This window comes from Coenobita brevimanus, chromosome 95 (assembly GCF_032717465.1).
Source record: "Coenobita brevimanus isolate Jiangsu-jjx chromosome 95, ASM3271746v2, whole genome shotgun sequence".
NCBI classification, from domain to species: Eukaryota; Metazoa; Arthropoda; class Malacostraca; order Decapoda; family Coenobitidae; genus Coenobita; species Coenobita brevimanus.
Window position 1 is genome coordinate 28,723,410 of NC_137048.1, and position 15,306 is coordinate 28,738,715.

General features: G+C 40.3%; 1 protein-coding gene and 1 non-coding gene across 2 annotated transcripts; one reads left to right on the forward strand and one right to left on the reverse strand.

Annotated features, from left to right (window-relative positions):
• Positions 1–1,019: 1,019 nt before the first annotated feature.
• On the reverse strand, positions 1,020–9,734 carry LOC145413270 (G-protein coupled receptor moody-like). The gene is made up of 6 exons (XM_080282999.1): positions 9,602–9,734; positions 5,802–5,956; positions 4,769–4,872; positions 3,540–3,660; positions 1,941–2,093; positions 1,020–1,673 (listed from the first exon to the last, which is right to left on the reverse strand). Exons 1-6 carry the CDS (start codon positions 9,732–9,734, stop codon positions 1,221–1,223), a joined length of 1,119 nt encoding a protein of 372 aa, XP_080139125.1. The 3' UTR covers positions 1,020–1,220.
• LOC145413306 (5S ribosomal RNA) lies at positions 6,037–6,155 on the forward strand. Its single transcript, XR_013899705.1, has one exon. It is a non-coding gene; the product is annotated as a 5S ribosomal RNA (ribosomal RNA).
• Positions 9,735–15,306: the final 5,572 nt, after the last annotated feature.

Sequence of the window (15,306 nt, forward strand, 5' to 3'; positions counted from 1 at the left end):
TATTATTATACAGTACATTATCAGATCATGGGAATTATGATACAAAGGTCATGTTTTGAGCATATAGGTTTGTATTTGTCAAGCGTCTGATATTTACACACACACACACACACACACACACACACACACACACACACACACACACACACACACACACACACACACACACACAAGATATAATACACTAATGAACACCACACACACACACACACACTCACACACACACAAAATATAATACACTAATGAACACCACACACACACACACACACACACACACACACACAGTAAATACAATACACTGATGAACTCCCTCCAATTTGTACCAACCGCATTGAGCAAGGAAGATGATTGAGCTTTTATTGATATTGTCAGGAATTAAGTTGCATTAAAGGAAGTCCAGTTTCCATCAACATTTCTGGTAAAAAATAAATAAATAAATAAATAAATAAATCCTGTACGTCTGTGTTTCTAAGCTGATGTTTCTAGAAGGGGTGCGAGGGAGCTTTACTGACGAGAATACATTGGTTGGAGATCACGAGAGTAAATAATAAAATACGTTATTGGGTTTTGAAGGGGTTGGCCTTTATCCCCCCACCCCCTTCTGCACATCCCTGGCCAAAAGTTCACTAAAAGTCTTCTGCCAATTTTATCTCATACATTCCCTATTTCTCCCCTTATGGCACAGAGTATCCCTCTTTCTCTTACTCGTTCGTGTGTACCTCTTATTGCTATCAGACACCCCCCCCCAGAAAAAAAAAAAAAAAGCTAATGCAACACTTTCCATTGCCACAGCCTGAGAATAGTGTTGGTGATTCATGGCTGTACGTCCTTCCCATGGTATTTTAGCGTCTTGAATCCTATGAAATAATTATTAGATTTATTTCCCTGTCCCCGGGTGATTTTGTTGATTTTAGAGTTGTCGGTCTTGTGAGGCTAAATAAAGGCTTCATTAACTCCTTTACTGATTTCAGGCAATAACTCCTTCAATTTATGTCTCGAAGTTGTTTGCTTTTCTCAGACCTCTGCCCATTTTTTCTTGTGCCCACTTATTACATGTTTCTGTGTAACCAATTCAGGTCACATTATGTCCATTTCAGGCTTATTTCTATTCACTGGGGTCCTCTATCTCCATCCATATCAGACTCTGAAACCTGAATCGACTCGTTTTCTACACTTTTTTTTTTTTTTTAGGGTAATAAACTTAATTCATCTTCCCTTTATCACACCTTCAGTGAGTTATCATCGTCCTCGGTATTGAAGTGTACTGTCGGCTTGGGACCTTTGCGTGGGCTGAGTGGTGTCGGGGCAGGTGTGTGTATAGGTATGAACGAGGAGTCAGAAGTGGAGTCCCGAAGTGCACAGTACGAAGTCAAAAACCGCGTCAGCAATTCTTTCACGGCTGCCCTGTACTGCTGACTCGTAGTTAGGTAGATGATGGGATCCAGGCAGAACTGCAGCCAGAAAATGACGTGTAAGAAAAGCCAGGTGAAGGGGTACTGCTCGCTCAGGTGCATGATGTGTATGACCATGTGAGGCACGCTGCATGACACCAGGACGGCGAAGATGATGAAGATGGCCCTCGTCACCTGCTCGTCCCACTGTTTCAACGTCGCTTCCTCAGTCACGCTTTTACGTCTGCGTCTGACTTCTCGGCTTTGCTTGGAGAGGCGAACCTGTGGGTGGGAGAGGAATTTTGAGGAGAGAGAGAGAGAGAGAGAGAGAGAGAGAGAGAGAGAGAGAGAGAGAGAGGGAGGGAGGGAGGGGGAAGAGAAAGATTCGCCTTGCAGTATACAAAGACAACACTGATGATGATAAGGAGGAGGATCAGTAAAGAAGAAGAAACTGAAAATAAACAGATAGGCAGACAAACAAACAGATAGATAAGCTGGTAGATAGACAGATGGATAAAATGATAAATAGATAAATAGCTAGTTCCTCACCTTCCAGTACATTACGGCATAACACACGCTGGTAAAGATGATGGGTAAGATGAAGGTGAAGAAGAGATGGACTGCCTTTCTCAGCTTGTTGTTGGACTCATCTCTCATTGACACCAACAACTCTCTCTCGTCGAATTCCAGACGACCCAGTAACTGCAGCACGGTAGTTAGGGGTTAGTTAGGACGCTACCACGAGGGACGATTGGATTTGTCACCTATTCTTAACCTCTTCTATATGAGTATGTATTTCTTTGCTTATTAAATCTATCAGTCTATCTATTAACTCTTTATCTCTACTGATCTACCTATATACCTATCTCTCTGTCTATCTACCTATCTACTCTGCATGATATAGTATTCAGTATATGGGTAGTTTTTAATATATAGTTAATATTTACTATCCGATGACGTGTTCTTGATTTTATTATTATTATTATTTTCAGATACAGACGCCAAGTGATTTAGTGGGTTACGGCGCTCCAACCGAATATGAACGATAAGGGTTTAAGTCCGAGGCCTGGTTGGGACATAGAGCTGAAATGTTTGACGGAGAAAACTAGCCTTGGGACCCTACGCCCCTGAGAGGGCGAGAAAGGATTGGATGCTGATGATGGTAAGATTTTTTTTGTTACTGTCTTTGTAGCATTTTTTTTTTTTTTTGAGGGGGGGATTTGTAGCATTTTTTATTGCAAGAAAAATATTTATTTGATGATGGATCGTAAGTTTTTTTTTTTTTTTACTTTCTCTGTAGCATATGTATATTTTTCTTTTTGAGAGAAGGATTTGTCGCATTTTTTTTATAACAAGAAAATCATTTGTTTGAGGAGGGACCTTCACTGATTTTTTCTACTTTCTTTTTAGCGTTATTTCTTTTATTTCACTTTTTAAAGAGGGGAGGGACATTTGTAACATCTTTCTAACAGCAAGAAAATTATTGTGTGCTTATTTTATGTGTGAGATTTTTGCATTTCTTTAATAGCATCCGGAATCTCGTGACGTACTTTACAATATATTTGTAATCGACTTCGGAATTACCTCTCGTAGTGAAGAGGTTGATAAGGGTTTGTATCTATCTCCTTCTGTTTGAAAATGTCTATCGTAAGGTGAATAAAATCGCCAGGTGTAGCAAAAATAAAAAAATAAAATTGATGTCACAAGATTTAAGAGGTTAACAATATTGCGTTATTTTTCTCAAACGGAATTATTTTGCGTACGGTATATTTGGATTCTTTAGTTGTTATTTATTGATTGATTGATTGATTGATTGATTGATGTTTTACGTGGTTCCGTTTATGAGTTCTTTTTTTTTTTGTAAGTTCCATCGATGTGTTAGATTTTAGCGTGTTTGTATTACTTAGGGTGCTGTGATTTTGGTCAGTGAGTTTTGCACACACACACACACACACACACACACACACACACACACACACACACACACACACGGTACGATCACTGTGTTTATGTACAGTATCTTCAACGACAGGACTTCAGTAACATATTTTCTTCACATCACTCTTTAGACCAGTTCGACTCACTCTCACCTACGTAGAATTCGGATGATCTTAGCTACACGATTATAGGAGAGCTCAATCGACTTACCCCGAGCGCTAGAGGGAGCCAGAGTAGAATCGAATAGAGCCACAGCACCAGTAGATAGAGCCTCACCCAGTGCCTCTGCATCACCCTCTTGTACTCTGCTGGCCTCACCACCGCCAGCAGTCTGTGTGATCAGTAAAACCTTCCTTCAGTACCGTGACAGCTTCTTTATTGTGGGTTTTGTTGCCATCTGACAGTCTTTATTGAGTCCTTCAGCAATGTCATTTAGTCTGTACTGTGGACTTCATTGCCACCTAACAGTCCTTATTGAGTCCTTCAGTACAGTTACCTCTTTATTATATTCCTTCTTGCCACCTAACAGTCCTTACTGAGTCCTTCAGTATGGTTACCCTTTCTTTATTATATTCTTTCTTGTCACATAACAGTCTTTGTTGAGTCTTTTAGTACAGTCACCTTTTCTTTATTTTGTCCTCTGCCACCGCCAGTCTTTACTATCATTACCCCCTTCAGTAAGGTGACCTCTCCTTTATTTTGCATTTTGTACCATCAGACATTTGTATTTAGAACACATTTTTCGATTTAGAGATATTAGAGTTAGCCTTCATTAACCCCATCCAGTCTTGGGGTCCTTCTTAAGATGAATACAGTTGTCTTAAAGCAGCGAGAACCTACTAAAATAAGACGACATAGCAAACAAAAGAGTTAAAAATGATCGAAAAGATATTACAGATGTCCAAATTCTGTAGCACATGGCCAGCAAACAGATGGTCAAAAGTGATAGAAAAGAAATAATGGCAGTGCTAGGTTCTTGGAGAAATTTGTGCTACCTGTTGAAGATTTAGACGTGAATTGAGTGGATGGAGAGGGGAAGGCTGAGAAAGACAAGGGAAAATGAAATGGAGGAGTGAGGAGCGCTGAAGAAGGAGGGAGTGAAGATGACTGGCTATCGAGGTGACAATGGACAGCTTAGTTACATGTTGAGGGCTGTCGCAGAAAGATTGAAAGGTGATGTTAATGTGCACGTGGAGGAGATCAGTAAAGATTTGGTAAAGGAAAGAAGATAAAAACGATACAGAAAGGTGAAGAAGAGAGAAGAAAAAAAAATGCGGAGAAGTAAAGAAGATAAAAAAGGTACCGAAAAGCACAGTAGAAGTGAGATGAAAAAATGCTGAAAGGTAAAGAAGATGAGTATACCTAAAGGAGTGGCGCTTGAAAGGAGTGGAGATGAGTCATGATAGGTGCTAGGATAGATTTTAAGTAATTGTAAGTACCTGTTGAAGGCCAAGGCGCAGATGGTGTGGATGTGGACCTGGCTGAGTATGAGCCCCATGGTGAAGGCAGCCACACGCACACCTTCCGAATACATGATGTAGCCCTGAGAGTGTATAAGTATAGATTTAAGTAACTTCACTCATACTTCACCCTTAAGATCACTAAAATTTATCATACTAAGCCTTGATACATCCCTTAGTGTATTTTTTTCACTTACTTATTCACTCAGGTGGAATAATATCGTCAGGAATACAGGTTTAAAACCTAATACCTAATCGGTCCTAATGGATGAAGGTGTAATTGGCATAATACATAACCAAGGGAAAGGTTCTCTATTTTACTCTAGTTCTTAACAGACAATTAGTTCATTTTACCCAATGCTGAAGTTCATTTTTACCTGATACTGAAGTTCATTTTACCCGATACTGAAGTTCATTTTACCTGATACTGAAGTTCATTTTACCCGATACTGAAGTTCATTTTACCCGATACTGAAGTTCATTTTACCCGATACTGAGATTGAACCCGATACTGAAGTTCATTTTTACACGATACTGAAGTTCATTTTACCTGATACTGAACTTCATTTTACCTGATACTGGAGTTCATTTTACCCGATACTGAAGTTCATTTTACCCGATACTGAAGTTCATTTTACCTTATACTGAAGTTCATTTTACCCGATACTGAAGTTCATTTTACCTGATACTGAAGTTCATTTTACCCGATATTGAAGTTCATTTTACCCGATACTGAAGTTCATTTTACCCAATACTGAAGTTCATTTTCCCCGATACTGAAGTTCATTTTACCCGATACTGAAGTTCATTTTACCCAGTACTGAAGTTCATTTTACCCGATACTGAAGTTCATTTTACCCGCTGCTGAAGTTCATTTTACCCAGTACTGAAGTTCATTTTACCCGATACTGAAGTTCATTTTACCCGATACTGAAGTTCATTTTACCCGATACTGAAGTTCATTTTACCCGATGCTGAAGTTCATTTTACCCGATGCTGAAGTTCATTTTACCTGATACTGAAGTTTGATGCATCCTATAGCGTACATGGGGAGTCCTATGGCACACACGGGCAGCAGACAGGCCAGAAGGTTGACCATGAAGGCGGTGGAGGGACTCTCGCGGAGCTTTTTGCTCAGACGAAGGGCAACGACTGCGAGGAGGTTGCCTGTGAGAGACGAAGAAAGGAACGTGTAGAAGGAGGAAATGAAAATCGATAAAGAATAATGGACGATGAGAGAAATAAGTGCCAACGGCCATGCCACGTTGAGTACACCACTTCCCGTCCGATCAGCGAAGTTAAGCAACGTTGGGTCTGGTTAGTACTTGGATGGGTGACCGCCTGGGAACACCAGATGCTGTTGGCATCCCTACGTGTCAAGTGGGGTTGGTGGAGGATTAGTGCCCCTCCCTGTAAAACAATTAACTCTAAGCGCTTGACCACCCCGTTTGGGATACATGGCGTCTGGCAATGGATGGAAATGAAAATAAATTGGATCATATAATGGTGAGAGAAATTTGGAAAAAGTGGAAATGGAGGGGAAAAAAAAAAAAAAGCTTCTAGGACGTTGAAAGAAATTGGCACAACTCAAAAATGAAAAACAATGGTGCAGTTTCTATTTTTAAGTTTACCTCTGGAACGAAGAGAAGGACTCGTAGGCCATGGAAATGAAAACCGAAAAAAAAAAAATAGCTTCTGGGATGAAAAAAGGAATTTGTTTATCGTGAAAGTGGTGAGATAAAAATTGTGAATCGAAGAAAGGCACTTGTTTATAGTGGAAATAACATAAAAACTGAGACGAAAAAAAAAAAAAGGAATTAGCTTAACATGGAAACAAAAACAGACCTTGGGTCGTATTCTCCTTGGTTGTTAGTGAGAAGCAAAAATTATCTCTAACATTATCTCTAAACTAATCTCTAACTTAATTTCCTGTCCTGCGATTTCCTTTCTGCGTCTCTCAGGCAACCTCTTACACTCAGCCTCCTATGCCTCACTTTCAGCTTAATGAAATCGTCTGTCTTTAGCTGGAAAGGAGTAATAGAGCTGTCACAAGCATTAGGGGGTTCGTGGTACCAGTATTGACACACTCGGCCTCCTGTAACTCACTCCCAGTTGTTTGTGAGTCGTCTGCGTCTCTGTCCCTCCCTGCCTCCCCCTCTGTCTGTATGGATCTATCTATCTATTTATCTGTCTGTTTATCTATTCATCAGTCTATCTATCTGTCAGTATCTGTTCATCAGTCAGTCTGTCTGTCTGTTTATCTGTCTGTTTATTCATCGGTCTATCTGTCTATCTATCTATCTATCTGTTGACGTTGGAGCGACACTGAGTATAAATAACAAACGAGAAAATATGCAAGTGTAATAGGCAAAAGAGAGAGAGAGAGAGAGAGAGAGAGAGAGAGAGAGAGCACGCAAGATGTAGAAATGATCCAGTTTCGCCAAGTGAAAGTAAACCAACTATAGCAGGTAATATGAAAGTAAAGGGTAATTTTTTTTTCATTTTTTATATATATATTTTTTTTTAGTGACAAAGGTTAGGCTAGCTTCATTCCAACCCCTCCTCCACCCCTGGTGAGATGAGCCATTGTTTGTGAAGTTCAAGAGGGTCGCACCTTACATGTAACTCTTATCTTTGACGCACATCCGAGTGGGACTTACCTAGAAGCATAACTTATCTCTCTGGCTTACTAACTCTTTCTTTGTCTGTGTTACTGTTTTTGTGTGTGCCCGCGTCTGTCCCTCCCTCCCTCCCTTCTCCCCGTCTCTCTGTATGTCTGTCTGTCTATCTATCTATGTACTCATTTATCTCTGTCTATCTGTCTGCCTGTATCTATCTGTCTATCTTACTATCTGTCTGTCTGTTTGTCTATCTATATATCAATCTATTTATCTATGTATCAACCTTTATAACTACCTATGTGTGTATGTATGTATGTATGTATGTATGTATGTATGTGTCTGTCTATCTGTTTATCTATTTATGTACAGTATGTATATATGTATGTATGTATGTTTCTGTCTATCTATCTATCTATCTTCCTCTACATCTGCCTTCCATCTCTACGACGCATTACATTTAAAACACATCCTGCCCAAGGGTTGCATAACTAGGCCATATTTACAAAACATCTTGACCTTGAGTTAACCCTATGACCCTTTGTTTAATATTTATTTTAGGATCATCTAAGTGACTTTCGGGATCCGTAACACCTCTTCCACAGCGATTTATTCTGCAGATTATAACTTTTGATTTTCTCATTTGTTTTCAGTACTAAAAATATTCACATAAGGTAAAAGAGAAAGGTGTATTATGGAGGCTAAATCATTAAGAAGAAGTTGCTGAGAACATCTTATAATGCTTCAAATAAAAGTTCCAAACACTTCAAAATCAAGCCAGAGTGAAAAACAGCTTGAAAATTACAAGGAAAATTACTCCTGGCGAGGCTTAATTGATAGAGATTTTTTGACTGATATAGAGAATCGTGATTGTAAGAATTAGGATTTTTCATGAGGCTGGACTCTGGAGAAGTGTTTATAAAGATTTTCAACATTTTTTTTTTTTTTACGATAAGAAGGTACACGGGAGTTGATTATTATTGCATTATTATTATTATTATTATTATTATTAGATGGTAAAGGACAGGGTGGCATGGAGGCTGTTCGTTTGTGGCCCACCTCTTACGGGATTAACGCATCTATTTTTTTTTTTTATAGAGACGGACAGACAGATAGTTAGATAGACTGATAGACAGACAGACAAATATATGGACAGATAGACTGACTGCTTGACCGATAGTTTGACAGATAAATAGATAGATAGCTTCTTTACACAGATTCGTGAAAGGGTCGCCTTGGCTCGTTTGGTCCTTCGCCTTTTGTTTATTTTTCGGAACTTTGAAATAAACTAAATATGTATGAATAAACTAACTATGTATGATAAACTAAATAAACTAAATATGTATGAATAAACTATTAGTGGTAATGCTCTCTGAAAATGGTTTTGGCTCCGTTGGCTCCGTTACAGAAAACAAAATATTGAGGAGTAACGATATTAATTTCGCAAATAAAGTATTTTTTCGTAACTTTGAAACCACAAACTTTATGCAAAATCTGGGGCCCCAAGGGAGTGTTCCTGCAAAGTTTAATCCAAATCAGTCCATGTGTCTAGGAGGAGTAACTGGATAAACCCTCATTTGGATAGACAACGATCCATTATTATATATATATTTAATAGTATGTGTTTATTTTTATGTTCTATGTTTACTGGGAAGATATACTGCCTTCAGCTTGATTTGGACCTTCTTGTAGTTAACTGGTTCACTTGATGACGTGTTTTATATTTTATTATGGCCACCGACAGATGATTTTCCAGATGCTTTTTACAGAATTCAATTTTAGACATTTGGAACTGAGGGTGTTAGATGTAGCCTTCATCAACCCTTTCACTACTAGACATCTTCGATCTGTAATATGGTGTATAGAATTTTTTCTTTATTTAATATATTTTTCGTTCCTCTGGTCATCTTCTGTAAAAAAAAAAAAAAAAAAAATCACAATCATTTGGTAGTAACGAAATAATAAACAGAGAAAAAATCTATCTATCTACAACCAGGCGCCTTAAGCTAGTAAGGGATGGCTACAAACAAATCGCCTCTATGTCGCCCTGTACCCTGCCATTTCGATGCCCTCACCCTCAACTTATACCCCCGCTCTCATATATATATATATATATATATATATATATATATATATATATATATATATATATATATATAATAAACTACGCCATCGGACTGAACACTATGCTTACCGAATGTTCCCACAATGGCGATCATGAACACAGCAGCCGCGGTAAAACCCAGGTGTTCAGAGCTGTACGGGGTCCCTGGTGGTGATGGTGATAGTGATGGTGATGTTGGTGTAGAAGCTGGAGGGACCGTCATCTTTACCCTGTGTTGGGAAGTCCTGTGGCCTGTGATAGGGAGAGAGTACAAAATGGGTAAATCTCTCTCTCTCTCTCTCTCTCTCTCTCTCTCTCAGCTGAATAAAATCATCCTTCCCACATGGTTATATTCTGCATAAATAACACACACAAGGATATTAACCAACCATAGCCAAAAATAAATCGCTAAGGAAGAGGCGATAGGGAGCTTCCTTAACAGACGAGAATACGAATCCCTATGGCGCAGTGTTTTCAAACTGAATTCTGTTTGATAAGCGCTATCGTGCCATTCCGGATTTCCCTCGCATAAGATTAAGGACTATCGGATAAATTCGTTATATGTATTTGCCCTGAAATTTGTGACTTATTTTTTCTTTCGCTTATTATCTCTCTCTCTCTCTCTCTCTCCCCTTTTTTTTTCCTTTCTTTTTTGTTGCCCCCAGACGATTTAATTAAGCTTAGGGTCGATTTTTCGAGGGGTTAGATCTAGCCTGCATTAACTCCTCGATTACTAACAATCCATCCTTGGTTAAATAAAATCGTCCGCAGGAAACCAAATAAAACGACTAACAAGTGTTCGGATTTAAGGGGTTGGTTTCTTCAATGATTCTGTGCTGTTTGTTATTGTTATTATTATTATTATTATTATTATTATTAAGAACTCGATATTCTATGGAGTTCTTATTGAATGTTGTAGGTATTATCATTATTTTTTCTTTGGGGTGGGGGGAGGAAGATCTGGCTGACATTCCAAGACCGTTAGATATAGAGACGAAATTTTCAGGGGTGATGTATCTAGCTTTCTGTCTTCTTTCTGCACAAATAAATTTTTCCTAGTACTAGCGCCTCACTGGCGCCCTCTATGTTATTTTTTCCATTTTAGTTCTCCTGCACAGCAAAAACTACTGAATCAATTGCTTTGCAAATGTTCCAGAATGTAGTCGTCAACATGTGCACCTGGGTATTAACACTGAGATCCAGAAATACATTTTGAGATATTGAGGAAAATGAAAATGGCCGCCTCATGCCTGAAAGTGCTAAATCGGAAAGCATGTGGCCGATTTTGACCAAACTCGGTGGAAACGTAGTGGTTCATGAGTAAAAATGATTTACATAGTATGAATGACCTTGACTTGGATCTCAAAGTCACCGGTCAAAATCCGTAAAAATTTTTAGTCGTACCAAAAGTCCCTTAATATCAGGTCTACAGTGATAAAAACATTTTCATCTGGAATGTGGAGTTTTTGAATATTGCTTCAGCAATTTCAGAATTGTAGTTTTGTCATTATTATTATTATTATTATTATTATTATTATTATTATTATCATCATTATTATCATTATTGCTTTTTCTTGCTACTTAAAGACGATATTACACAGGAATGGAATTCTCAAGTATATTTAAGATCGATTCCCTTTCGTAATTTTAGATGTTTCTTAACAGGAAGAACTAGACAAGGGAAGATTCTGCACTCCTGATCCTCCTGCAGAAAACAGTCGTAACTTGCAGTAATATTCCTCTCATAAGTAAGATCTGTATATGAGGCTAGAAGAAGGGGAAGATTCGACAGCCACCTTATCTTTCCTGCAAATCAGCATCAGACTTCTATCTATCAACAGCCAGACACCTAAATCCCGTATGGGGTGGCCGAAAACAAATCGCCCCCGTGTCGCCCTGTCCCCCTCTATTTCGCTGCCCTCCCCCCTTACACCCCCTTGTCTCATATACCTCTCCATTCCATCTCTCCATCTCATCCTCAGTCTCCCCCTCCCTCAACCCCCCCTCCACCTAGCTCACACACATTCTTCTCTTTAGCCTCTCGCTCTCCATCCCAGACTTACGACAGAGGATTGATCGTAAGCACGTTTGTGTATCCCGATCCAGGTTACGATAGATGATGCGGGCTGTCTAGTCATATTTACGATATTATTGTAAGTTGCAGAGTCCGAAGTTATTATTGAAGTTACAGGCAATTCCTACATTTTCAAGTCCTTTCCAAATAGTTGAAAAATCGTCTGAAAATTGTTAAGATGAGTTTTAGATAAATTTGTGGTGATTTCTTCTCTCTCTCTCTCTCTCTCTCTCTCTCTCTCTCTCTCATCGAAATTCAGTGCCCCCATTTTTTTCTTCAAGTGATGCACACCCCCACAGCAACTCCCACTAACAATCAAACGGACAGCGAGGAGGCCATTACAACACTCAGAGATAATCCTTCTATTCGGGGGACTCTGTTAATTCTGGGGCCAGGGGAGTGACTTTGATCCTTCCCTCCTCCATTCACTTCTGGGCCCTTTCATTGCTAAGGGGCTGGACTGACTTGTTATGTAGTACCAGGCCTTTGCACCACTTACATCAGCTGCATTTGTACCACTTGCGCCACTTGCACTACCTTTATCTATATCATCTACGTCATATCATCAACACCATCCTTATTATACCCTACACCCTTATCATACACCACACCCTTATCATACACCGCACCCTTATCATACACCAGCTTCATTTACACCACCTACACCACGTTCATCCCTTACTTTACCCCTTCATCTCCCACCTCTTTAAAAACCGCGTCCTTGAGTCGAGCTGCACTTGCGTCCTTGCGGTAGTGCGTCTCTGGCAAACTAATAGAAGCAGTGGTAGTGGAAGGGGCACGTACTGGGCCTCCATATCCCCCTCCCCCCCTGTAGGAGCAGTGACGCCTTCCATCCTGTGTCAGAATATAGTGGGGGAGAGAGAGTGAGAGAGGGTGTGTGGTGGGGGGGGAGGAAAGGGACAGGTAGGGATGGAGGAATGGGAGGGGGAGAGGGAGTGGAGATGATGAGAAAGAGATGCTTGGAAAGAAGTGGATGCTGCTGATGATTATAATATGTTGTGTTGGGTGCTGTGTTACTGCTGTGCTAATGATGGTGTATTGATGATGCTGTGCTGATGATGATGTGGTGATGATACTGTGCTGATGATGCTGTGTTGATGATGATATGCTGATGATGCTGTGTTGATGATGATGTGGTGATGATATGTTGATGATACTGATGTTGATGCTGATGCTGTGATGATGCTGTGGTGATGATGATGTTGTGATGAAGATACTATGAGGGCTGATAATTTTGAGAAAACAACACCCAGACAGGAAGCCAGATAGAGATGATTAGGAGAAAGATTGCAAGACAGACAGACAGACAGACATAGACAGCGTGATCCACAGGAAGATAGACAGATTGACAGACAGGTAGGTAGGTAGATAGACAGGTAGACAGACAGAGACAAAGAAACAGACAGACAGACATAGACAGCGTGATCCACAGGAAGATAGACAGATTGACAGACAGGTAGGCAGGTAGATAGACAGGTAGACAGACAGAGACAAAGAAACAGACAGACAGACAGATCAACAAATAGACAGATCGATAGCACGCACAGACATATTACAAACAGCGATACACGAGAAAAATTGAGTTAATAAAGCAGAACGTTATGAACCTCTGAATCAGAAAGAGATAAGAAATGTTGTAACCAGGGGGAGAAGAAAAATCCCCCACGCTATCTATCTCGTCCACTCTCTCTCTCTCTCTCTCTCTCTCTCTCTCTCTCTCTCTCTCTCTCTCTTCTATGGTACTTTCACCTTAACCTGGCCAAGACTCATGTCCTTTTATGTCTTATTTCACGTGGCTGAATGGCAGAATGGGATAACGCTAGGGCTCTGCCTCCTTTCCATAGCACTTTTTCGTGACTAGCATCGTACTCTAGGGTTCATCTCTTGCCACAGCTCAGCATTCAAGATAGAGAGGTCGCAATTTTGGACCAAGTTAAAATGAAAAGATTATACCATATCCTATCTGTCTCTTTCTTCTATCTAGCTCATTCTATCAGTCTGTTCCTCTTTCTTCTGGCATCCAATTTTGGTCATAGGATAGGTAGCCCTTTCCTGAGGTCCATTAATTCACCTACGACACACCAACTGATGGCTAGTTACCTGCAGCCTCACACATCACCTGAAATTTGAGCCTTTATATCCACCACCTGTATTACGTTAGGGGTGTTGCATTCTGGGTTGGTGTTGTGGTTTTATTTATTTATTTATTTATTTTAGGGTGTATTGGTGGGGTTAATGGAAGAGCAGTGAAAACAGTAAGTCTCTTATTCCACCAACAGTGCCTTGAAGTAGCTAGGATCGAACTCGCGACCACACAGATACCAGTCCACAGCTCTGTCCACTCCATTACCAGCTTCCAACCTGCCTTTTTCTCTAATCTACCTACTCTTTACCTCCCTCCCTCCCTACCTACTTACCTTCCCATGCACCTATCTCCCTCCCTCCCTTCCTCCATACCTACCAACCTACCTACCTACCTACTTGCCTACCTACTACCTCCCTACCTACCTCCCTGTCTACCTACCTACCTACCTCCTGTCTATTTGAGTATGGGATTTACCTGCCTAACTGCCTGCCTGTGTCTCTTTCTGTGTCCCTGTTTCTCTTAATATCAGTTTACTTATCTACCTACTTATCTCTTTGTCTGTCTATCTATCTATCTATCTATCTGTCCATATCTATATACTAACCTCTCAACAGCCCCTTTGGGGCTAAGATGCGAATGAATGTATTTGAGTGGATGAGTAAATGGGGAGTGTGTCGTCCTGTCTCGGCTACCTCCCTTTCCTTGGGGGAAGCAGCCTAGGTATATAGATAGATAGATGTGTATATGTCTAATTGTCTTTCCTCTTATCTTTCTTTCTTTCTCTTTATCTCTCTCTTTCTCTGTCTATATATCTGTCTATTATCTATCTATCCATCTATCTCCACCCCCACAGCCATCCTCAGAGCACGGCCTCTCCCCCACATCAGTTGGTCTACGATAACAACCTTTGATATCTCGTTCAAGGACTGATCCATCGTTAACTACACAAGGATCGTTAGTGTGTGCGTGTGTGTGTGTATGTGTGTATGTGTGTGTGTGTGTGTGTGTGTGTGTGTGTGTGTGTGTGTGTGTGTGTGTGTGTGTGTGTGCGTGCGTAGGTTGCGTCAAAGGCTTGGTCCAATTGTTCTACCAGATCTGGGATGTGAAGGGTCAGGTAAGGAGAGAGAGAGAGAGAGAGAGAGAGAGAGTCAAGTTGCATGCAACTAAGAGAAAGAAAATGTTTAGAACAAATAGGAAAATGAACTGGAGGAGGAGAATAGGGAAGTACCAAAGGGAGGAGGAGGAGGAGGAGGAGGAGGAGGAGGTGGAGCAGGAGCAGGAGCAGGAGCAGGAGCAGGAGGAGGAGGAGGAGGAGGAAGAGGAGGAGGAAGAAGCAGACAGGGAGCTGAGGGAGACGTAAGATGGAAGAGGATTAAAGGGATTGAAACACAGAGAGAGAGAGAAGAGAGAGAGAGAGAGAACAAAACAAAATTACATAACAGGATGAGATGTTATTAAATTAACATAACAAATAATACCTGAAAAATAATGATAACAAGTTACAGGATCAGATGTGTTAAATTAAATTAAATAAAGTAGAAAAATAAAGCATGTGTGGATCCAACCCAGCTAATCGACAGAGGAAGAAGGTATCGAATTCCTTATCGACATCCG

Coding starts and splice junctions, on each gene's coding strand:
- LOC145413270 (XM_080282999.1), bottom strand. CDS start 9,734: ATGACGGTCCCTCCAGCTTCTACACCAACATCACCATCACTATCACCA. Junction 3,661..4,768: donor TGCGCCTTGGCCTTCAACAG/GTACTTACAATT, acceptor CTGATCACACAG/ACTGCTGGCGGTGGTGAGGC. Junction 1,674..1,940: donor ATGCCGTAATGTACTGGAAG/GTGAGGAACTAG, acceptor TCCCACCCACAG/GTTCGCCTCTCCAAGCAAAG.